The sequence below is a fragment of the Ascidia mentula genome, chromosome 2 (genome assembly GCF_947561715.1).
Source record: "Ascidia mentula chromosome 2, kaAscMent1.1, whole genome shotgun sequence".
Taxonomy (NCBI): domain Eukaryota; kingdom Metazoa; phylum Chordata; class Ascidiacea; order Phlebobranchia; family Ascidiidae; genus Ascidia; species Ascidia mentula.
The window spans coordinates 419589-443838 of record NC_138567.1 but is presented as its reverse complement, the minus strand read 5'-3'; the positions used below and the strand labels follow the sequence as shown (position 1 = coordinate 443838).

Genomic DNA, 24250 nt, shown 5'->3' with positions numbered 1-24250 from the left:
ATTGTCACGATATCTATCCTGGTGTTGGTTCGCAAGCAAGTCCGCAGCACCAGAACCTTCGTGCAGATAAACCTCTCTATCTCCCTCATGTGCTTTCACATCGTCACTCTCTTTCAAGACACAGCTGTCCGCAACAGACGAGCATGTGAATTCGTAACCATGGCAACACATTTCTTTCTTCTCTCTACTGGTGGGAATGTTTTTATTCAAAATATCAAAGTTTATGCGTGGTTAAAGTTTAGGTAAAACCATGAAATTTTAACCTCTGCTGTCAATCTTTTGTTTTCATTTGAGAAGTTACTGCAATTGTAGCCCTTGCAAACACCATGACATCATATAGGTAATCTTAAAGATTTGTTTCATGATAATCAGGTGCCTGGATGTTACTGGAGGGAATGACGGTTCTCCTCATGACAACTGACCACATTATGACGATCAGCAGAAACAACCCAAGGAAAATGGCAGCAGTGAAATTATCAATCGGGTGGCTCACTCCTGCCCTGTTCGTTGCTGGAACAGCTGTCGTAGGGTTTCCCACCAACAGGTACATGGACATGACCAACTTCGATGAGTACGTCAGGTGCTGGGTGTCATCACAGCATGGCACACATCAAACATCAGTCATCTTTCCACTGGTGACCATCTTCACCATAAACGTGCTGATTGCGGCGCGTGTCATCTGGTTCATGCACAAGTTACGTGGCGGACCGGTCAACACAAGTGGAAGGGAACAAATCACAGCACAAGATTTCAGAGCTTCCTTAAAATCATTCCTTCTCCTATTTCCTGTTCTTGGCTTGGGAATGATATTTGGAATCCTTACAAGTAAGAAGACAAACTCTTTCATTGCTGTTGCAATATTAGTTCATGTAATGTTTGATTTCTTTTCAAAGTATGGTATCATTTATATATCTTCCTATCAGATAATATACATCCCAAAAAATCCCGCTAAACCTCTGTGCTCCGGTAGCTCAGTCAGTAAACTTAGGGATCCGAAGGAAATCCATCACATTTTTCTTGCTGTTATAGATATTGAACCGTACGAAGCATCTGTGATATTCATGTACATAAACGTCATCCTGAACGGTCTCCAGGGATTTTTCCTTCTGCTGGTTTATTGTGTGTTCAACAATGAGGTGAAGGAGACAATGAGACGGAAGTGGAAGCGGGCTAAACTTAACTTCACCACTAGTGGGAGCACCATACAACATAGCAAAACAACCAACAGCACTCGCTCAGCTTCATCACAACCTGCACGCTCCACCACACTCTGTCAATCAACCACTGATCCTACATTACCACACATCGATAAATCAACACACACTGCACATGAAATTTCAGCACAAACAGCACACATTGATAAATCAGCACACACTTCACAAAAGAAATCAGCAAACACAGCACATGAAAAATCAGCACACACTGCACAAAAGAAATCAGCAAACAAAGCACATGAAAAATCAGCACACACTGCACATGAAAAATCAGCACACACTGCACATGAAAAATCAGCACACACAGCACAGAAGAAATCAGCAAACAAAGCACATGAAAAATCAGCACACACTGCACATAAAAAATCAGCACAAACAGCACATGAAAAATCAGCACACACTGCACAAAAGAAATCAGCAAACAAAGCACATGAAAAATCAGCACACACTGCACAAAAGAAATCAGCAAACACTTCACGTGAAAAATCAGCAAACACCACACAAAAGAAATCAGCACACACAGCACATGAAAAATCAGCACACACTGCACATGAAAAATCAGCACACACTGCACAAAAGAAATCAGCAAACACAGAACATGAAAAATCTGCACATATTGAACATGGAAATGATGGCAAGGGATCAGGCCCTGGTCCAAGCAAACCATATGTGGCCCCGGGTTTTGCTCAAAAACTCCTACTTGCACAAGGCCCCATAAAATACAAAACAAAGAAAGGAAAAATAATTTTAAAATCACAAAAATAAGTTTTTAAAGTTTTGTTCTTAAAGCAAAGACTTTCTAATATTCTGTTTGTTTGTAGTTCCATACAACAATTTTACCAATGCTTTATCTTCTGTTTAGCTTGAATCTGCAAATCATGATGAGAACAACTGACTTTAACATAAGCCTACATAACATGGCATACATAAGCTTACCCAACATTCATAGAAGGCTGTTTTGACAGCCTGTGCCGCCAACTTGGGCTTTTGATAATTGTGTATATTTCTAACTTCACATTCACCTACTTACTTAACACCACAAACAACATCTTGAACCCTATGAAGAAAACACATGTTATCATCTTCTGTTGGTCTGCCTAACGTTTGGCAAGAAACCACATTGGTCCGGTTTCTTGTCAGATATGAAATCTTTGTTTGTAAAAAGTGTGATGTTGTATTGATTGAGAAAGCGTTTTTAGTGTTTTCCTTCCCATGTATTTGTTTCAACAAAAAAATCTGTAGTATTTTCACCACTATTGTTAATATGCAATATGTTTGTTTTTTTGCAAAGCTAGATTTGGTTGGTGAATTGATGCATGTTCTGCTCATTATAGAAAAACATAATTTGTTTATGGCACATTCTATTTTCTTAACATGGCACATTTTTGTATGTAAACATGTATTTTTAGTTGTTCCCAAGCTCAATACTTTTTATTTGAAATGCTTGTGTTATGTAGCTAACTGACTGTGCAATTGAACATCTTGGTGTATTTTAGCTGCCTTCTAATGATTGGACTTATGTGTTTTATGGATTAAAATATGCATAAAAATTAATGGAGTTGCACACTTAATGCTTAAATAACATTAAATTTACAAACTGCCAATGAAAGGTCATAAGTCAAACTGTGCAGTTGATATGTTGAAATACTGTACTTTATTTTGTGTACCAACTATTTTCAACATTTCCCTTCTGTGTTGTCGAAGAATGACTTTTTAATGAAAAGTGATATCGATAATTTTATTTGTCATATTAACCTTCTCCGTAACTAATCCAATTCAAATAAGCGTGCATGAAATTGTTTCCTCTGCTAGTTTATTGGTTTAACTTTTGGTAATAAATGTGGTTGTACAGAATTCGGAATACCGCATTTAAAGTTCATAGTAAGTGTGTGGTCAGTTGAGTTGTTTTAAGACTATGGAATTGAGGATTTATAACAAATATTTGCACAGTTAAAAACCTTATTGTCCACAACTGAAATCATTGAAGGCGAGTGTCAGTGTTTCCAAATTAGGCCTAAATTTGAAGGACATTGTCTGTAGTTAAAGCTATAGCCCCAGCAAAATCACTTACGTCACCATTGGCTTTCTACCGACATTTAGGCACCTTAATTGGACGCAACGCAAAGGTCCTGCTTCAAACCTGTGGGTTGCGTGGTACAAATGAAAAAAAAACACCAACATTTATCTGACAGCTGTTAAAACAATAGAGCCACAATACCATGTGTCATGACGTAATAATTCGGGAATATGACGTATTTGCTGCACCTGCAACAACAGTTAGTTGATGTTGCGTTAGTTTGTTAGTTGCCTGGACATTAGGTTTCCGCTACGTTTTTCCAATTATTTGGTGGTGTTGAAATTTAAACGCATTATTTTGTATGCAAATGATGCTACAATGTCTATGTCAGCTGATTAAATCCCGTCAGATATTATTCAGTAATATTAGACACGTCCAAAGTGTACATTTCCACATTAACTGTTTTAAATTCTCATTATGTCGTGTTTAAATTTAAACAAAAAACACTTTGACGTCAATTCCTGTTTCTGTATTGTTTATTGACGCTACCACTTTCTACATAGGAACAAACACGAGTTTAACAACGGAAGTGCGTAATTATAAACGTCGCATATTGATAATTTACATTTTGAAAGTTCTTTTGCCGAAGCAGACTTATTTTGTAGTGTTGGGAATTCGGGAGACCAGTATTGTAAAGTAGTTTTTCATTCTTCTAAAACTGACTTCGACTCTTCGTCAACAATTACAGTTGTGACGTAATCATCCAATTTCGACTTCCGAACTTTGCATTCGCTCTTTCGTCGGTCACGTGAGTAATCGATCCCGAAACGAAGGAAGTGACGCATCTGTCACGTGACAGTGTGAATGAATTTTTACAATTGTTACATCACAATACCTTTTCTGGCAACCATCGAAATAACGGATGATCAAAGAACGCAATAGTGACACCTGGTGGCAATTCACTTGGTGTTTGAAATCCTGCAACAAAAACACGATATACGTTTCTTATGGCTTGATTGTTTGTAATCGACCGACAGTTTTTATCGTTAGCTGAAACCATGTGTTATTGGGTTTTCACTTGAAAATACAAAGTGGTGATTACGAACGGTAGATACTATTACACCGGGTCACAAAGTTTTCGCCAAACTTGATCCACATATAAATCTATGTAACATAGAAATCTAGGCAAGGCAATAACTTTGTGACCTGGTGTAGTAGTGATTTCCATTACAAACAGGGCATTGAAAGCTACAGCATCTGGGAATAGTTGAGCTGTCTTGTAATATAACCGCGGTGGTTTAGTTTGGTTTTACCCAGTTTGGTGCATATAAAAATAAACATCGTTTGTAATCGTAAAGTACAGTCCTGGTAAACAAACGTGGTTTTCGTGTCAACCTGTCAAAAATGAGACGAAATTTCCAACCAGAACAGCCACAAGGAACCCCAGACATGGATAATATGCATACGACAGGGAAAACACTTCGGCTATTAGTGGTCGGTTGTGGTCGTCTGTGGTTCCGTTTAAAACTACAAAAGCAATGTAAGTGATAAAAATGTAATTATTGAAACATTAAAAACAACTCTTAAAAAGACCCAAAAAGTTCATGGTAGTAGTTCGTGTATGTGCGTGTTTATATGATGTTGATTTGTTTATGATATCAGGGTCGCTTGTTGCCACTCTGGCATTTGTCCCCGTGATAGTGGTGCAATTAGTCAATAAAGGTTGCCTGACCTGCAGTCTAGTTGCCTATGGTTCCAGACTTAAATTATAGGCGTTCTGCTTACTTGCTACGAACCGCACCCACTTCTTGCAAGAAATTATGGAAATGAATTATAGATTTTTGACCGTTTTTTTTTGGCGTCCCAGAAACAACATTGTGAAATTAGAATTGGAAATATACGAGAGTGTTAATTGTTCTGGTGCAGAGAAGGGTTAAAATTTGACTAAATTTTAAGCCTGGTAAAATCGGCAACAAGTTATTTACGAGTGTGAAAATGTTTGGTAACTTTTTAATAGAGAGGAAAAGTTATCTGCGCTAAACAGTTCGTCAATGGTTCTCGCCTACAACCTGGAGAGACTGGGAAACACATGTTTGTACAAACCACTTATGTTGGCATACGTCGTGTTCATATCGTCCAACACACAACCAGATATTTGCAGATCCAACTTCCTTGTGTAGTCGTTTGGGATCGGATAAAGTGGTTTCCCTATCACACACGTGGTTGTGGCAGCAATCCCCGCAACCACTCCACTTATTGCACCCTGGCAATGGAATGAAGAAGTTTCAAAGGAATTTAATTTGAATGTAACTAAATGTTATAGCGCAACGGCACTGTTTGTATCCGTCTGTTTATTCAAAGGGCAGCAGAGTTGTTTGTGAATTTGTCTATGAATCGACAATACCGGACAAACGGATTTTTATCCAACGTATTAATACAGTATGGTATATTTGGTTGAAGTATAGGTTGGGGAAATGTTAATAGTTAGGGCAGGAATTGACAACCACATGAGACTAAGATTTGATGTTTGTAGTAGAATCTGGTACTCGGTTGTAAATATTATCTTCATTTCATCGACATCAAGTTACTGCAAGTGTTGCGAGTACTTGAAACTATTGCGTTGTAACAAAACCACGTTAAAGCAATGTTTTTTTTGCATTAGGCTACAGTGTTTGTACGAAAAACTCACAATACCCACCACTGAGTTAACCCAGGGAAATCCCCAACCCATCGTGAAAAGCCCCAGACTTGGTCCCATAATGACCCCATTAACACTCAGTGCTGCAATAAGAATGTCTCCCAGGTGTGCCACGAGACCGACCACGGCGAGGCACGCGCAACCGTAAAACACCACCAGAATCTGAACAACAACATAAAACAGTGGGATTTGGATCTTAGAGTTTTTAACTAAGTTTCTTGGTCGATACAAACCACATAACAGTATTTCATATTACGATTGTTTCGCTGCCAAATCCAAGACGTGATCGCGATGCTGTTTTATAATAATGAAGGTGTTTGTAAGTACCTGACTGGATAACCCTTACGGTTTGATTGTTGCCCTTTCCACTTTATTGTTTTGTGTGCATTTGTTTTTTTTATGAAAGTTTTCCTCATGTTGTTCCCTATTCTGGGTGTTCCCCTCATCTTTGCATTCTTCACAAGTAAGTTCTTTGTTCCGATTCCAATTTATTTCGCTTCACACAATGGACATTCTATGACGCCACACGTTTACGTAATTGCTTATGCTGGCCAACATCAATTAGTGATTTTCGTGAATTTTTTTTGGCAAAACAGCCAAACCTGTATAACTATATGTTAAATTCCACAAAACGATCTGTGGACAACTCAGATGGTGGATTTTGATTGAGAAAAATATGTTTCCTGCCAGGGTTCTTTGGCTTTTAAATTGATCCAGTTTTTTGTTCTTTAATCACAGCCAAACCTGTTTATAATTTAATTCAACTTCCTAGTAATGTCGGGTAAAGTGACTGATCCAGCTAGGCTGCAAACCTTCCACTTCCTACAAACATGTTTCTTTGGTTACAACAGGTGTTCAACCGTACGAAGCATCTGTGGTATTTATGTACATAAACGTCATCCTGAACGGTCTCCAGGGATTCTTCCTTCTGCTGGTTTATTGTGTGCTGGCAAGCGAGGTAAAGGAGGCGGTCGGTCGATCCTACGACAGGATCAAGCTCCGATATTCATCTGATGATCCATCCAAGTCACAAAGACTCACAAGCACTTACTCCACCACCGTAGCTTCGTAAATACCGGCACGAGTTGGCGGGAAAATCAACATCCAATCCCCGTCAGAAAAAAATCGTTTGAAAACTCATGGCAGAATTGTTTTGTGATTGGATTTTAATTTTTCTTTTCCACATTTTAGCACTTACCGCAACAAAATGTCGAACTTCGGTTTAAAATCATGCATTTATTTTTATAGAAATACGCACTTGTCAATGTTATCGTCAAATAATCCTAACCCTTATTGGGACAAAAGTCTACACAACTGTTGTTAAATTAATTTGCAAATGTTTCGATTGAAAATCTTTGTCAATGCGAAATGCGAGCAACGCTTATTACCTGGAGACAAACAACAGTACAACACACATGGCCAAGCAAATTGTGTCTGTTTTGGTTCCTGGCAATTATTCCTATTGTCACAACCAAATGTGATCCATTTACTTAATGAAGACGAATAGCGGGCTTAACAACGGTAAAATAAACGTTTAATTGTGTCAGAAGAACAGATTAATTGAAATAAAAAAATATTCCGTTGGTTCAAATCATCCCATGTCGTAATTTTTCCATAATGTTGTAGAATTCGTAAAGGCACAGATCTGACGTTTGCCCACGTGTGTCTCTGTAACTCTTATTGTTGTACATATGACGTAATAAACGCGTTTTCAGTCTATTCTAAACAGTAATTATGACGTCATGCGACAGTGCGTGCGTCACAATTCACGCTACCAGAAGTAGTCGCGCTTCTGCATTATTTTCTCTAATATTGCCCATTGTCACGTCACTGTATGAAATAACTGTGTTAAGAATATGAAACAAATGCGTTTCCAGTGAATGCGGTGATTTTAACCTTATGTCGTTCAGCCTTTGCACAGACTCCTTCCCAGTGTAACATTTTTCACTTATGTGAAGAGCAGAATTTATTTGCAGCAAATCCACTTTGATTTCTACAAACAAACAACTTTGTCACAGCACTTATACTCGTACCTAAGAGTTGTTTGCGCACGAAGCGAAGTGAAAATGTACTTTCTTTTACTTTTGTGCGCAACATTTTTGCCTCCCGCCATTTTTATCAACTCTTTGTAAACCATGTGCATTGTGGAGGTTCGATCTGGAGGTTTTCTTGATTTCACATTCAATAACACATCGGATTGCACATTTAAATATGTCCCCCCAAAAAAATCAAACTGATCTTTAATTAAAGTTCGTATTTTTTTTGATAATTCAGTTGTATCATTTTCACAGATACTTGGGGCTGTATAAAATCTTGGAGAATTCCGAAGTTTCTGATTCTGTTTGGATCTCATTGAAAAACTCAAAACTAAATGTTTATGAAGTTTGTGTGTTGTAATAATGTTGTGATCATTTACAGCACTGCGGATTGATACGTTATCTTGTACAGCGTTCGAAGATATTGTTCTTTTTAATTTGATTCTGTCAACTTTATATCGCATGATATTTTTTGAAGCTCTGTAAGGAGTTTATTGTTTACCGATGACTGATCGTTGATTTCTGTACATTTGTGCAATACATTTACCTTTGTAATGTACAGAATGTGCAGAAAGGTAGTGACAAGTCATAGCGGTTCACAGCGGCGGTTACTCGTGTAATAGATAGAAATGCGATCAAATATGGTGGCTTTGTTTCCAACTGCGATGAGACGAAATGTCAATGAGAGCGCTTCCGTCAGATTCAAGTGACGTAACAATGGAGACATTTAGAAAACACGAAAACGCGATTCGAAAATATAACAATGCGAGGTAATAGGAGCGGATTTAAGTAGAGAAATACCGAAAACACGCGCGATGTTCCTTTCACGTCATCAACATTCCAACTAAATTTTCAACGCAACGAGACTGAAGCCACACGAGTTTACGCAAGTTGCTGAATGAATACGCAGTGAATTGCGACTGCAGATCAGTTTGAAGCCTGAGGTTAGTCGCCGTACAACAAGAGGTGCAGGGGTGTTAATATTTACGCCGTACAGCACCTGCTCATTGCTTAGATCAGTGGTTTCAAACTTTTATAAACTGGTGACGCGCTTATCCATTATATCCTTAAACGTTACAATGACGCACCCAAAAAATGTTAATCTTTTTAGTGAGATTTATAATGTTGACTGTTTTTTATGTGGAAAAATTTAATGACGTAATATGACAATTCATTAGTGATCCGCGCAATGGCTGGGAAGTCACGGAGTTTGTTACAGAAATATAATTCGTACGAAGCGAATCATTTATGTAATGATGAGGTGATTTGCCACATGGAAATGCAACATGTTGAAGGAGAAATACTTGTGTAGTTCAATGTGTTAAAGCCGACAAACTTAATATTACAATTACACTTTATTAAATACACAGGTTTTTCTAAAGGTTACCGCAATTATGTTCCCCCACTTGAGAATGAAAATGCTAAATCTCTGTGTTCTACGTCACAAAATTCGTGACGTAGTGCTGGTTCGTTACGTCACTGCTTTGGTTTTAATCTGTTCATTATTTGGTGGAGTTTTAACCCTCGATCCGTCGGATTACTGCGGTAAGTTCGTTTCAATATTGAGTCGGTTTAAATTTGTGTCGAAATTTTCTTGAAACTGAAACTAAATCCATCTTCGCATTTTTAATCAAGTATTTTGAAACAAGGTGACATTATTTGTATTTATTGCGTCAAAATAGAATGTTGTTGTGTTTCAGGTCGTGGACCGAGAGATTGCGTCGTCCTCGTGTGCAACTACACCGGTGGGACGACATTTCCCTGTGGTAAATATTTATTATTATATCAAGTCATTTTCAGGAAAAAAGAAACATTTTACGAACAATATATATGGTGTTTCCAATATTTCGTGTATGCGCCACAAGTGTGTGACGTTTTTATCGTTAAATTTAAAAATATGTGAGGTAACTTCGTAATATTGGACGCTGAGAAACAAAATAATCCGACAACATTGTACATGCTGCTCACCTTTTGATGATAACACAACCAATATGAAGCTAGGAAAGCTATAGTTTGTTTGATAAACATTTTCAGATTGAAATAAAAAGTTCCTTTTAACATTTTCAGTTTTCGCTCCTCAAAAGGAATCCCACAAAGTTTACAATGGATCTGGTGGGTTTTGTAAGTAAACTCTTGTTACGTTGTTGACGTTTGGTTTGGATATTAAGCTTGAACTACTTGGTTGTTGGTGAAGGCAGTTTATGATTGATGGCGGTATGAACAAATTTGTGTGAAAATCGTCGGATGAGCCGAACTAACCGAAGTTAATAATTCGGGGAAGATTGCACGACAAAGAATAGGAGTATCGTTTTTTATTTCGAGAAAAGACAAATAAGTGGTAATAAGCGGTACGCGAAAATGATAGTTCCGTAATAGTTGGGTGTGCCCCGTGCAATAACATGGCAGTGCTGCCTCAGTTTTAATGTGGATGAGTTGAGTTTAAATAATCTATAAACGTTGTCATTTCATTGCAGGGAATACTGCCAACATAAACCGCCTAAATATAACAGGTAAATTATTTATTGAAACTTTGATCAGAATTTTCCCGATAAAATTCAACTGTCAATGTAGAACATACGTGCACTGGTAGTGGATGTTGTATGACTTCCATCAATGACGCCCTTCATTCACCTGTCAACATATTGATGCAGTTCTTGGCCGAGGGTAAGAACAATTATAGATAAAATATTTTATATCTCTGTTCCTTAAAACACCCACAGACTTATAATGCAAATCATATGAAATGTCCAAAGCACGAATTAATGTAAACAAATTTGATAATTATGTTCGTCGCGTTTTCAAATTAGTTTTTCAGCAAACTTTAAATGGGAAATTCCACACTTTCCCAGGCATAATCCGCAATATGTAAATACATTTTTTCTCTCACCAAGTACTTTTAACAAAACTGCTCATGTCATTGATAGCTCTACATATTCCTTGCATTAAATAGTGTCTGGTCATGCAGAATCATAGCTATGTATTTTTGTGAGGAGTTTCCCAAGTGACAACTGGCACATAAACAAAGGCTTTTGTTTTTTGGTCAGTTTCTCATTGGTCTTTTTAATTGAGCCGGTTTAAATGAAACTCAAAGCATTGTTATTTAACAATATAACAATCACCTATTGTTACGACATCATATTACTACAATTCAGACGCAAAATTCTGTGCACAGTAATTTTATGCTCTCGAAAGTTGCATTTACGTGTCATGGGAAGTTATTTGTATCTTATACAAAAGTAATTTCACAGGTTGAACACTAAACACACCGGAATGTTTGAGTCAAACCTACAAGAAAAGTTTTGCATACATTTTCCTATTTTAAATATTAAATGTGCAAATCACGTCAAAATATCAATTAGTTTATTGTTTCACCTACAACAAAATAACTGTTCGGTTTCGAGGCGAATAGGCCGAAGGAAGATTTACGTTTGTATTTCAACAGCGTTATCATTAGTATCATTATCACCCCCGACCTACAACCTACTTTCGAAGCTTGCGAGAACTAAATCAAAATGATTTCGCCGGCGAAAACGCTCAGCGGCAAGTCGCGGGTGTATTACGCCGAGAACTCGCAAGCCCGCGACCTCTTGTGACCAAAAGCTCACGCTTCCATTCTTTGTACCGAGCGTACGCCCGCAGCAATGAAACAAACAAAGAATCCGCCGACTCAAAGCGTGAGTGTGGACCCGGCCCTTAAAAATAATCGCTTATTTATCATGCCGGTAGGGAATTTTTTTGTTTGATTTTAGACAAGCGAAGGTACCATAAAATTTTAAATCATATGCAAATCCTGTGATGACCTAAATTTTCAGGTGCTTTCTTGCCTTTCAACAAGAATTGCTGTTTTTCAAAATTAAATTAACTGAACAAAAAATGCTCGTACATGGGGATTTCCCGCCCAAATAACTGTCCAATATAGAAATATATTTGTGCATATGGTTGTCATTTTAAGTGTAATGAGCACATAATATATTTTGCATATATGATAAATACTTACACATACATTTATTTCATTGTAAAGCCCGTTATGTTGTATTAAAATGTACTTAATGTAGAAACAATGCGAACGCTTTATAATTGCAGGATCCATGCCCAGTGTTCCAGGTTCGGGATATACAATTTCCATACAAGGATATGAAAAGTGTAAGATGCATTGCTTCATTAACATTGACTGTCGAATATATACTAGATTACAATGAAAGTAAAAAAGCTTAACTCAACTGGTAGAAATTTAAGGGTTTATTAATTTGAAACTTGTTGCAATGCAGTTTTAAAAACACAGTACGACCTACAATAAAAAGTTGTCATGTAATATTTTCCAGTTTAAATAATAATTCCCACCACTTTTTGTTTTGTAACTAACCACACATCCTAAAATTTATATGAGGATTTGGTGATTTTGATTAAAAAATTTATTTGAAAAAATCTTTTATTTGTTGGTTTCTTACATGAAGTTTAATTGTGTTCATCATTGCAGGTTTCCCAGGCGAATCATTTGCCTCAGCTCTTATACCAAGTGAACCAACCACGTGCCTCAATCTTTCACTTTACTGCAGTAAGTTGTTTACAAAAGAATTTTCTAAAAAAAAACAATGAAAAAGAAAACAACAGGAAACAAAACACATTACAACCAACACTTTCTGTGTAAACTGAGTAACAGATGATCAAAATTGGAATTTGCTTTCACCGATCAGTTCTGTCTTATTAAAACCAATGTACATTGGCTGATTCATGCAATTTTTGGGGGAACATTTATGAAAAAACTTTTTTTTGGATAAATTAAAAAAATAATTCTGAAATGAAATTGCTGTCTACCGCCAAGGGATAATCTGTTCATGGCATGCAAATAATTATTACATTCTTTTATTATGCAAATAATAAAGTAGCTCAAAACATGTGTTGAAGAAATGCTTAATTGCATTTGAACAAAGAACAATAGAACTGAATGAAAATGATTGTTGATCTTCATATCATCAGACTTCTCAACTTCCACCCCACAACCTTCAACTACAACCATAACATCCATCGCCACTCAACAACCAACAACCACTAGTGTTCAACCAACAACCACCAGTGTTCAACTAACAACCACTAATGTTCCATCAATAAATTATGCTCAGTCAACTGTTCCAGGATATGTTTCCACTAAAAACATCTTAATCCAAGTTAACAATACCCTAAATTCACTGTCTGGCTCACTGTCGACATTCTCTTTCTATGATGTTACCTTACCTGTCAGCAATTCTTCCAAAGGAGTAGTTCGCGCTGAACTTCTGCAGCCAGAATCTAACACTGTTGCCTCACAATACACAAGTGAAGTTGCCGACGGTGATTATAAGAACCAAATCCTTCCAGTACCCAACACACCACTCCTCAGCTTCACCGCTTTTAATCAAAATGTTAAAACATCTGCTCAGCTAAAGTTTGTCATTTACCACAACAACATTGGAAGCACTTCAAACATCCAAAACAGAGAAATACTTCAAATCACAAGAATCAAGTTTGTGACATTGGAGTGTGGATTCCTGAACACTGACACCAACAAGTTCCAAACTACCGGTTGCAATGCTGTGCACATCAACACAAGCAGTGCAACGTGCTTCTGCAACCACACAACCATCTTTGCTGTTCTACTTTCCATTAGAGCTTACACAGTACCTTCGACTGTCACGGTAAGTTTTGTGATGTGTTGTCTTATAATGTTACTTGGCTTTATATCAAGAAGTAATTATTGGTGTTACAATTGTGCTTGGACCATAGCTGGTCTCTTGGCAAGTTAAAACAGTGAACAGCAAATACATAAATAAAGTCACGAGATTAAAGAAAACTTTGGAATGAAATTGAAATATTTTTACAGCTTCTCTCTTACATCACCGAATCGATCTCGGCCATCTCTCTGATTGTCACGATATCTATCCTGGTGTTGGTTCGCAAGCAACTCCGCAGCACCCGAACCTTCGTGCAGATAAACCTCTCTATCTCCCTCATGTGCTTTCACGTCATCACTCTCTTTCAAGACATCGCTGTCCGCAACAGACGAGCATGTGAATTCGTAACCATGGCAACACATTTCTTTCTTCTCTCAACCGGTGAGAATGTTTTTGTTCTAAATATTAAAGTTTATGTGTGGTTAAAGTTTAGGTAAAACCAAGAAATTTTGACCTTTGCTGTCAATCTTTTGTTTTCATTTGAAAAAAAAAACATTAGTTACTGCAATTGTAGCCCTTGCAAACACCATGACATCATATAGGTCATTTTAAAGATTTGTTTCATGATAATCAGGTGCCTGGATGTTACTGGAGGGAATGACGGTTCTCCTCATGACAACTGACCACATTATGACGATCAGCAGAAACAACCCAAGGAAAATGGCAGCAGTGAAATTATCAATCGGGTGGCTCATTCCTGCCCTGTTCGTTGCTGGAACAGCTGTCATAGGGTTTCCCACCAACAGGTACATGGACATGACCAACTTCGATGAGTACGTCAGGTGCTGGGTGTCATCACAGCATGGCACACATCAAACATCAGTCATCTTTCCACTGGTGACCATCTTCGCCATAAACGTGCTGATCGCGGCGCGTGTCATCTGGTTCATGCACAAGTTACGTGGCGGACCAGTCAACACAAGTGGAAGGGAACAAATCACAGCACAAGATTTCAGAGCTTCCTTAAAATCATTCCTTCTCCTATTTCCTGTTCTTGGCTTGGGGATGATATTTGGAATCCTTACAAGTAAGAAGACAAACTCTTTCATTTTTGTTGCAGTATTAGTTCATGTAATGTTTGATTTCTTTTCAAAGTATGGTATCATTTATATCTCTTCCTATCAGATAATATACATCCCAAATAATCCTGCTTAACCTCTGGGCTCCTGTAGCTCAGTCAGTAAACTTAGGGATCCTAAGGAAATCCATCACATTTTTCTTGCTGTTATAGATATTGAACCGTACGAAGCATCTGTGGTATTTATGTACATAAACGTCATCCTGAACGGTCTCCAGGGATTCTTCCTTTTCTTGGTTTATTGTGTGTTCAACAATGAGGTGAAGGAGACAATGAGTCGGAAATGGAAGCAGGCTAAACTTAACTTCACCACTAGTGGGAGCACCATACAACATAGCAAAACAACCAACAACACTCGCTCAGCTTCATCACAACCTGCACGCTCCACCACACTCTGTCAATCAACCACTGATTCTACATTACCACACATAGATAAATCAACACACACTGCACATGAAATTTCAGCACAAACAGCACACATTGATAAATCAGCACACACTGCACAAAAGAAATCAGCAAACACAGCACATAGATAAATCAACACACACTGCACATGAAATTTCAGCACAAACAGCACACATTGATAAATCAGCACACACTGCACAAAAGAAATCAGCAAACACAGCACATGAAATTTCAGCACACACTGCACATGAAATTTCAGTACAAACAACACACATTGATAAATCAGCACACACTGCACATGAAATTTCAGCACAATCAGCACACATTGACGAATCAGCACACACTGCACAAAAGAAATCAGCAAACACAGCACATGAAAAATCAGCACACATTGCACAAAAGAAATCAGCAAACAAAGCACATGAAAAATCAGCAAACACTGCACAAAAGAAATCAGCAAACAAAGCACATGAAAATTCAGCACACAGTGCACATGAAAAATCAGCACACACTGCACAAAAGAAATCAACAAACAAAGCACATGAAAAATCAGCACACACTGCACAAAAGAAATCAGCACACACAGCACATGAAAAATCAGCAAACACTGCACAAAAGAAATCACCAAACAAAGCACATGAAAATTCAGCACACACTGCACATGAAAAATCAGCATACACTGCACAAAAGAAATCAGCAAACACAGAACATGAAAAATCTGCACATATTGAACATGGAAATGATGGCAAGGGATCAGGTCCTGGTCCAAGCAAACCATATCTGGCCTCGGGTTTTGCTCAAAAACTCCTACTTGCACAAGGCCCCATAAAATACAAAACAAAGAAAGGAAAAATAACTTTGAAATCACAGAAATAAGTTTTACTCCACCACAGTAGCCTCGTAAATTTTGGCACGAGTTGGCAGGAAAATCAACATCTAATCCCCTTCAGAAAAATTTCGTTTGAAAATGCATGGCAGAATTGTTTTGTGTTTATTGTAATTGGATTTGAATTTTTCTTTTCCACATTTTAGCACTTACCGCGACGAAATGTCGAACCTCGGTTTAAAAACATGCATTTATTTTTATAGAAATACGCACTTGTGCGTGTTATCGTCCCTTATTAGGGACAAAAGTCTATACAACCGATGTTAAATTAATTTGCAAATGTTTCGATGGTAAATTATTGTCAATGCGAAATGCGAGCAACGCTTATTACCTGGAGACAAACCACAGTATAACACACATGACCAAGCAAATTGTGTCTGTTTTGGTTCCTGGCAATTATTCATATTTTTACAACCAAATCTGATCCAATAACTTAATGAAGACGAATAGCAGGCTTAACATTGGTAAAGTATACGTTTAATTGTGTCAGAAGAACAGATTAATTGAAATAAAAAAATATTCCGTTGGTTCAAATCATCCCATCTCTTAATTTTTCCATAATGTTGCAGAATTCGTAAAGGCACTGATCTGACGTTTGCCCACGTGTGTCTCTGTAACTCTTATTTTTGTACATATGACGTAATAAACGCGTTTTCAGTCTATTCTAAACAGTAATTATGACATCATGCGACGGTGCGTGCGTCACAATTCACGCTACCAGAAGTAATCGCGCTTCTGCATTATTTTCTGTATTATTGCTCATTGTCACGTCACTGTATAAAACAACTGTGTTAAGAATATGAAACAAACGTATGCGGGTGAATTTAACCATATGTCGTTCAGCCTTTGCACAAACTCCTTCCCAGTGTAGCATCTTTCACTTATGTGAAGAGCAGAATTGATTTGCAGCAAATCCACTTTGATTTCTGTAAACAAACAACTTTGTAACAGCACTTACACTCGTACCTAAGAGTTGTTTGCGCACGAAGCGAAGTGAAAATGTACTTTATTTTACTGTTGTGCGCAACATTTTGCTTCCCGCCATTTTTATCAACTCTTTGTAAACCGTGTGCATTGTGGATGTCCGATCTGGAGGTTTTCTTGATTTCACACTCAATAACACATCGCAAAATATCAAACTTATCTTTAATTAAAATTCGTATTTTTTTGGATAATTCAGTTGTATCACTTTCACGGATACTTGGGGCTGTATAAAATCTCGGAGAATTCCGAAGTTTCTGATTCTGTTTGGATCTCATTGATCAACTCAAAACTAACTGTTTATGATGTTTGTGTGTTAATAATGTTGTGGTCATTTAACGCAATGCGGGTTGATACCTTATTCTGTACAGCGTTCGAAGTTATCGTTCCTTTTAATTTGATTCTGTCAACTTTATATCGCATGTTATTTTTGCAGCTCTGTAAAGTGTTCATTGTTTACCGACGACTTTCCGTTGATTTCTGTACATTTGTGCAATACATTTACCTTTGTAATGTGCAGAGTGTGCAGATAGGTAGTGACAAGTCATAGCGGTTCACAGAGGCGGTTACTCGTATAATAGATTGAACTGCGATCAAATATGATGGCTTTGTTTCCAACTGCGATGAGACGAAATGTCAATGAGAGCGCTTCCGTCAGATTCAAGTGACGTAACAATGGAGACATTTAGAAAACACGCAAACGCGATTTGAAAATATAACAATGCGAGGTAATAGGAGCGGATTTAAGTGGAGAAATACCGAAAACACGCGCGATGTTCCTTTCACGTCATCAACATTCCAGTTAAATTTTCAACGCAACGAGATTGAAGCCACACGATTTTACGCAAGCTGCTGAATGAATACGCAGTGGATTGCGACTGCAGATCAGTTTGAAGCCTGAGGTTAGTCGCTGTACAACAAGAGGTGCAGGAGTGTTGATATTTACGCCGTACAGCACCTGCTCATTGCTTAGATCAGTGGTTTCAAACTTCTTTAAACTGGTGACGCGCTCATCCATAATATCCTTAAACGTTACAATGACGCACCCAAAATGTTGATCTTTTTAGAGATATTTATAATGTTGACTGTTTTTTTATGGGGACAAATTTATCGACGTAATATGACGATTCATTAGCATTAGTGATCCTCGCAATGGCTGAGAAGGCACGCAGTTTGTTACAGAAATATAATTCGTACAAAGCGAATCATTTATGTAATGATGAGGTGATTTGCCCCATGGAAATGCAACGTGGTGAAGGAGAAACACACGTGTTCTGCAATGTGACAAAGCCGACAATCTTAATATCACAACTACACTTTATTAAATACACAGGTTTTTCTAAAGGTTACCGCAAAAATGTTTTCCCACTTGAGATTGAAGATGCTAAATCGCTGTGTTCTACGTCACAAAATTCGTGACGTAGTGCTGGTTCGTTACGTCACTGCTTGGGTTTTAATCTGTTCACTATTTGGTGGAGTTTTAACCCTCGATCCTTCGGATTACTGCGGTAAGTTCGTTTAAAAATTAAGTCGGTTTAAATTTGTGTCGAAGTTTTCTTGAAACTGAAACTAAATCCATCTTCGCATTTTTCATCAAGTATTTTGAAACAAGGTGGCATTATTTATATTTAATGGGTTAAAATAGAATGTTGTTGTGTTTCAGGTCCTGGACCAAGAGATTGCGTCGTCTTCCTGTGCAACTACACCGGTGGGACGACATTTCCCTGCGGTAAATATTTTTTGTTATATTAAGTCATTTTCAGGAAAAAAGAAACGTTTTTGCGAACAATATGGTTTCAATATTTCAAATATGCGCCAAAAATGTGTGACGTTTGTCAAGTTTATAAACGTGTGAGGGGACTTTATAATATTTGACGCTGAGAAACAAAATAATCCGACAACGTTGTACATGCTGCTCACCTTCTGATGATAACACAACCAATATGAAGCTAGGAAATATATAGTTTGTTTGATAAAACATTTCCAGATTGAAATGAAAAAGTTTCTTTCAACATTTTCAGTTTTCGCTCCTCGAAACGAATCTCAAAAAGTTTACAATGGATCTGGTGGGGTTTGTAAGTAAACTTTTGTTACGTTGTTGACGTTTAGTTTGGATATTAAGCTTGAATCACTTGGTTGTTGGTTAAGGCAGTTTATGATTGATGGCGGTGTGAACAATTTTGTGTGAATATCGTTGGATGAGTTGATCTAACCGAGATTAATAATTCGGGGACCATTGTGCGTCAGAATAGGAGTACCTTTTTTTTTTGTTTCAATAAAAAAGCCAAATAAGCGGTACGCGAAAATCGGATTTAGTCAGAAGGACTTGTCCATGCATAGTTTTAAATGCCGAAAACTAAAAATATACTCAAAAACAAAGTATTCCATTGACCTCAATCAGAAAATAGCATCTAGAGTGCGTTACGTACATTTTAAATTATTCCTTTTTGGTCCATATTTGCGTGTGTCCCATACAATAACATGACAGTGCTGCCTCAGTTTTAACGTGGATGAGTTGAGTTTTTATAAACTACAAACGTTGTCGTTTCATTGCAGGGAATGGCGTCAACATAAACCGCCTAAATATAACAGGTAAATTACTTATTGAAACTTTGATTGGAATTTTCCCGATAAAATTCAACTCTCTCAATGTAGAACATACGTGCACTGGTAGTGGATGTTGTATGACTTCCATCAATAAGGACCTTCATCCTCCTCCACCTCCTGTCAACGTATTGATGCAGTCCTTGACCGGAGGTAAGAACAATTAGAGTTAAAATATTTCATATCTCTGTTCCCTAGAACACCAAACAGACTTATAGTGCAAATCATATAAAGTGTTCAAAGCACGAATTAATGTAAACAAATTTGATAATTATGTTCGGCGCGTTTTCAAATTAGGGCAAACTTTAAATGGGAAATTCCACAGTTTCCCAGGCATAATCCGCAATATGGAAATGCATATGTTTCTCTCACCAAGTACTTTTAACAAAACTGCTCATGTCATTGATAGCTCTACATATTCCTTGCACTAAATAGTGTCTGGTCATGCAGAATCATAGCTATGTATTTTAGTGAGGAATTTTCCCAAGCGACAGCTGGCGCATAAACAAAGGCTTTTTATTTTTGGTCAGTTTCCCATTGGTCTTTTTAACTGAGCCGGTTTAAATTAAACTCAAGGCATTGTTATTTAACAATATAACAATCACCTATTGTTACGACATCATATTGCTACAATGCAGATGCCAAGTTTAGCCCGAAAGTTGTATTGACGTGGAATGGGAAGTCATTTGTAACTTATACAAAAGTAATTTCACAAGTTGAACACTAAACACACCGGAACGTTTCAGTCAAACCTACAAGAAAAGTTTTGCATACATTTTCCTATTTTAAATATTAAATGTGCAAATCATGTCAAAATATCAATTAGTTTATTGTTTCACCTACAACAAAATAACTGTTGGTTTCGAGGCGAATATGCCGAAGGAAGATTTCCGTTTGTATTTCAACAGCGTTATCATTAGTATCATTATCACCCCCGACCTACAACCTACTTCCAAAGCTTGCGTGAGCTAAATCAAAATGATTTCGCCGGCGAAAACGCTCAGCGGCAAGTCGCGGGTGTATTACGCCGAGAACTCGCAAGCCCGCGACCTCTTGTGGCCAAAAGCTCACGCTTCCATTCTTTGTACCGAGCGTACGCCCGCAGCATTGAAACAAACAAAGAATCCGCCGGCGCAAAGCGTGTGTGTGGACCCGGCCCTTAAAAATAATCGCTTTTTTATCATGCCGGCAGGGAATTTTTTTGTTTGATTTTAGACAAGTGAAGGTACCATAAAATTTTAAATAATTTGCAAATCCTGTGATGATCTAAATTTTCAGGTGCTTTCTTGCCTTTCAACAAGAATTGCCGTTTTTCAAAATTAAATTAACTGAACAAAAAAGGCTCGTACATGGGGATTTCCCGCCCAAGCAACTGTCCAATATAGAAATATACTACTAATGTCATTCTGGCAGAATCCAAAATTATTGTTTCGCGAAATCCGTTCCGCATCAATGAGCAGCATTGCACAAAAAGGTTTAACTTATACAAATGAGTTTATTGTTGGTATATATCATACCAGTAAGCATTATTTTGCAAAATATTTCACTTGTTAATCAATTCGTACCAATACCTCTGTAGAAGTCCCAAGTTTATATTCAAAATGACCTGAAATACGGATCTTTTTACGCTATAATGCATTGTCGGTGACGTCACTTTCAATCAAGTGCCAAACTTCATAGGATATTTTTTAAATCTCAGTATCTGTCAAGGATAGAGTGCAGAATAGCGTGAAAGTAATAAAAATCGGTAGAGATCCCACGTATTCCATCAGAATGACCTGAAACACGGGTGTTTTTGCGCTTTATGGCATTGCCGGTGACGTCACATTCAATCAAGTGCCAAACCACTTTCCGCTTCATAGGATTTTTTTTTTAATCTCATTATCTGTCAAGGATAGAGTGCAGAATAGCGCGAAAGTAATAAAAATCGGTAGAGATCCCACGTATTCCATCAGAATGACCTGAAACACGGGTGTTTTTGCGTTTTTTTTTGCATTGCCGGTGACGTCACTTTCAATCAAGTGGCAAACCACTTTCCGCTTCATAGGATTTTTTTAAAATCTCAGTATCTGTCAAGGATAGAGTGCAGAATAGCGTAAAAGTAATAAAAATCGGTAGAGATCCCACGTATTCCATCAGAATGACCTGAAACACGGGTGTTTTTGAGCTTTTTTTTGCATTGCCGGTGACGTCACTTTCAATCAAGTGCCAAACCACTTTCCGCTTCATAGGATTTTTTTTAAATCTGCAGTCAAATTTGTCCTCTTTTTCCAGAATTAAACATTTGAACAGCGAAGTTGCGCTGTATTCTCAGCTAACCTTGTACTTTTACGTGCGTTATGCCTTTACAAATTATCTTGATTTTAAGTTATAGTAAACATGTACATACTTTGTTTTAATACGCATGGGCTGCCTATATTCAAGAGAATTTTACAGCGCTTGCAATACGTTGCCACACAATAATTTTGCAAAGTTTGCATCTTTACGTCGCAATTTAATTGTGTTAAGTTTGCCAAAAAGCAGAGTTGATTCCAGTAAAACCCCACGTTTTAGGTTCTCTTTAGGGTTGCGAGACATCAACGTAAACGGTGCGAACCACAGATATCCACTAGATGGATACATGAGTGATATTTGCAAAGTAAATGCAGAAAACAAGAGCATATCGACTCCCATAAGCTTTGACTTGAAGCTCACTATTTGTTGTTTGAAATGAAAAAAATACGACGACAGTACAGGTAATTTTACCTAAGATTATGGCACTGTCGGCCAACTTAACATGCGCGCACGTTACTAAGTTACAAGCACCTTAATAAGTTGCATGTTCGGTAATTAGGTACGCGTACATGAGTTTCACTTATGACATGGTTGGCCATGAAATATATCCTATTAAGGTACATGTACACTAATTGCGACCGTGCTGCTTATTAACGCGCGCGTACCTTATTTTTTCACACGATGTCGCTCTAATTCGGAATTTGATACTGTTGACCAGGCTTTAAATAACGCGCACGTTATCTAAGGTGCGCGTACAATATTATGACACCGATGTCCCAAACAACATAACGAACGTGCTCGTTATTTAAAGCCTGGCCAACAGTATGTCCAAAACAACATAATATACGTTTAGGGTTTGAATGTGAAGTTGCAATTTGTCACGATGACAATGGTGGCTAATTGCCTTTAAATTGTCCGTTCACCAGTGCACTTCGCTAAGATGCAGGCGGATGGGTATAATTGTTTATTGATGAAATGTAACCAAATAGCATAAAATAAGAATGGATTCAAATAAAATGGAATAGATTTAGAATCAAATAGAACGGTTAGAAAGGGCGAAAAGCGTTACCGTACAAACATGTTGTCTCATAGTATGCGATATTGTGAGAGAAAGACAGTGGACTCGTAAATAACATTAGGGTAAGAAAGCCTCAGTCACACACAAACTCCCTGAACGATGGAATGCGATGACAATTTATCAATGCAGCTTCCAGCTTTGACATTGTCCCACATGTGGCTTGGTGAGTGTCAATGCAAATTCTTATCAACGCGATAGAGGGTCCATTTTCACCCTCAAAACAATTACTCATATTTCAAAGGCGGTTTGCATCACACGACCGCAATTTAAACCGAATGACGCTACAAAGTATACTCAACCCTGATATTGGGATGTACTTCAATATGTGAAAGGAAGGTCTGAGAAATAATGTATGTTCACAGTACGTTTTACACGCAAAAATGACGATAAAGGTGTGCGCAATGCTAATAATAGGCCTAATGGCGATCATACAAATTCGCAATACCAACAGGAAAACAAACGAGAGAAAAAATCATTTGTTCAAACCTTACTGGATGATGGAACCAAGCTGCCCTGGCAGGCTGTCGATCGATTACCGTATCTATAGTGCTGAGTAAAAGGTTTGATACTTGCTGGACCTATGTTTCAAATGTTTATCACATTGCTTATATATGTTTTGCATTCAACGGAAACTGATGACGCCCTTTACATGGCGAAAAATAAATCTAAGCAACCTTCGTATTAAAAGGAAGTCAACACAAATGGTTACATGTGTATATTCGCAAGGGTTAGGCGTGTTTACGAAAAGACTAACAAACGAGTTTGGTATGTGTATCAACAACTTTATACAATGACGTAAATTGAAATTAAACATGCACAATATCGAATCAACTCAACCAAGAAGTGTTGCAAAGGATGTTAATGTCGGCATGTAAATAAAGTTAGAATCCGACGATTTCGCCACTACCATTCGTCAATACAAACTCCCAATCGGATAATATTCAGCACCTCAAAGGCTATCGCATAACGAGACAGGATCGTCACAATGCGAAAACCCTCATTTGGCAGCTATGGTATTTACAGCATGCAATGTAAACATTTCTGTGTTGTTTGATTACAATGGTGGATATCGTAAATGCAAATTTTGCCAGGCAATTTGTGCACGAAACAGTGCATAGGCCAAAATCTGACTTCTCTAATCGTTGCGATCCTGAACAGCTCATCTAGTGGAGCGTTGGGCCTCATTAAAAATCGCAAAAAAGTGAAAAAGCCCTGGTTTGAAGTCATTCTGATAGAAAACGTGGGGTCTTTTCTACTTTCACGCTATTCGG

At 37.7% G+C, this 24250-nt stretch overlaps 1 protein-coding gene across 1 annotated transcript; it reads left to right on the top strand.

Annotated features, from left to right (window-relative positions):
• The first annotated feature begins 18404 nt into the window (after nt 1-18404).
• LOC145889001 (uncharacterized) lies at nt 18405-19845 on the top strand. Its single transcript, XM_082979870.1, has 6 exons — nt 18405-18531; nt 18687-18752; nt 19045-19098; nt 19580-19615; nt 19679-19780; nt 19826-19845. Exons 1-6 carry the CDS (start codon nt 18405-18407, stop codon nt 19843-19845), a joined length of 405 nt encoding a protein of 134 aa, XP_082835996.1.
• Nucleotides 19846-24250: the final 4405 nt, after the last annotated feature.

Coding starts and splice junctions, on each gene's coding strand:
- LOC145889001 (XM_082979870.1), top strand. CDS start 18,405: ATGCTAAATCGCTGTGTTCTACGTCACAAAATTCGTGACGTAGTGCTG. Junction 18,753..19,044: donor TGGGACGACATTTCCCTGCG/GTAAATATTTTT, acceptor CAACATTTTCAG/TTTTCGCTCCTCGAAACGAA. Junction 19,616..19,678: donor AAACCGCCTAAATATAACAG/GTAAATTACTTA, acceptor CTCTCAATGTAG/AACATACGTGCACTGGTAGT.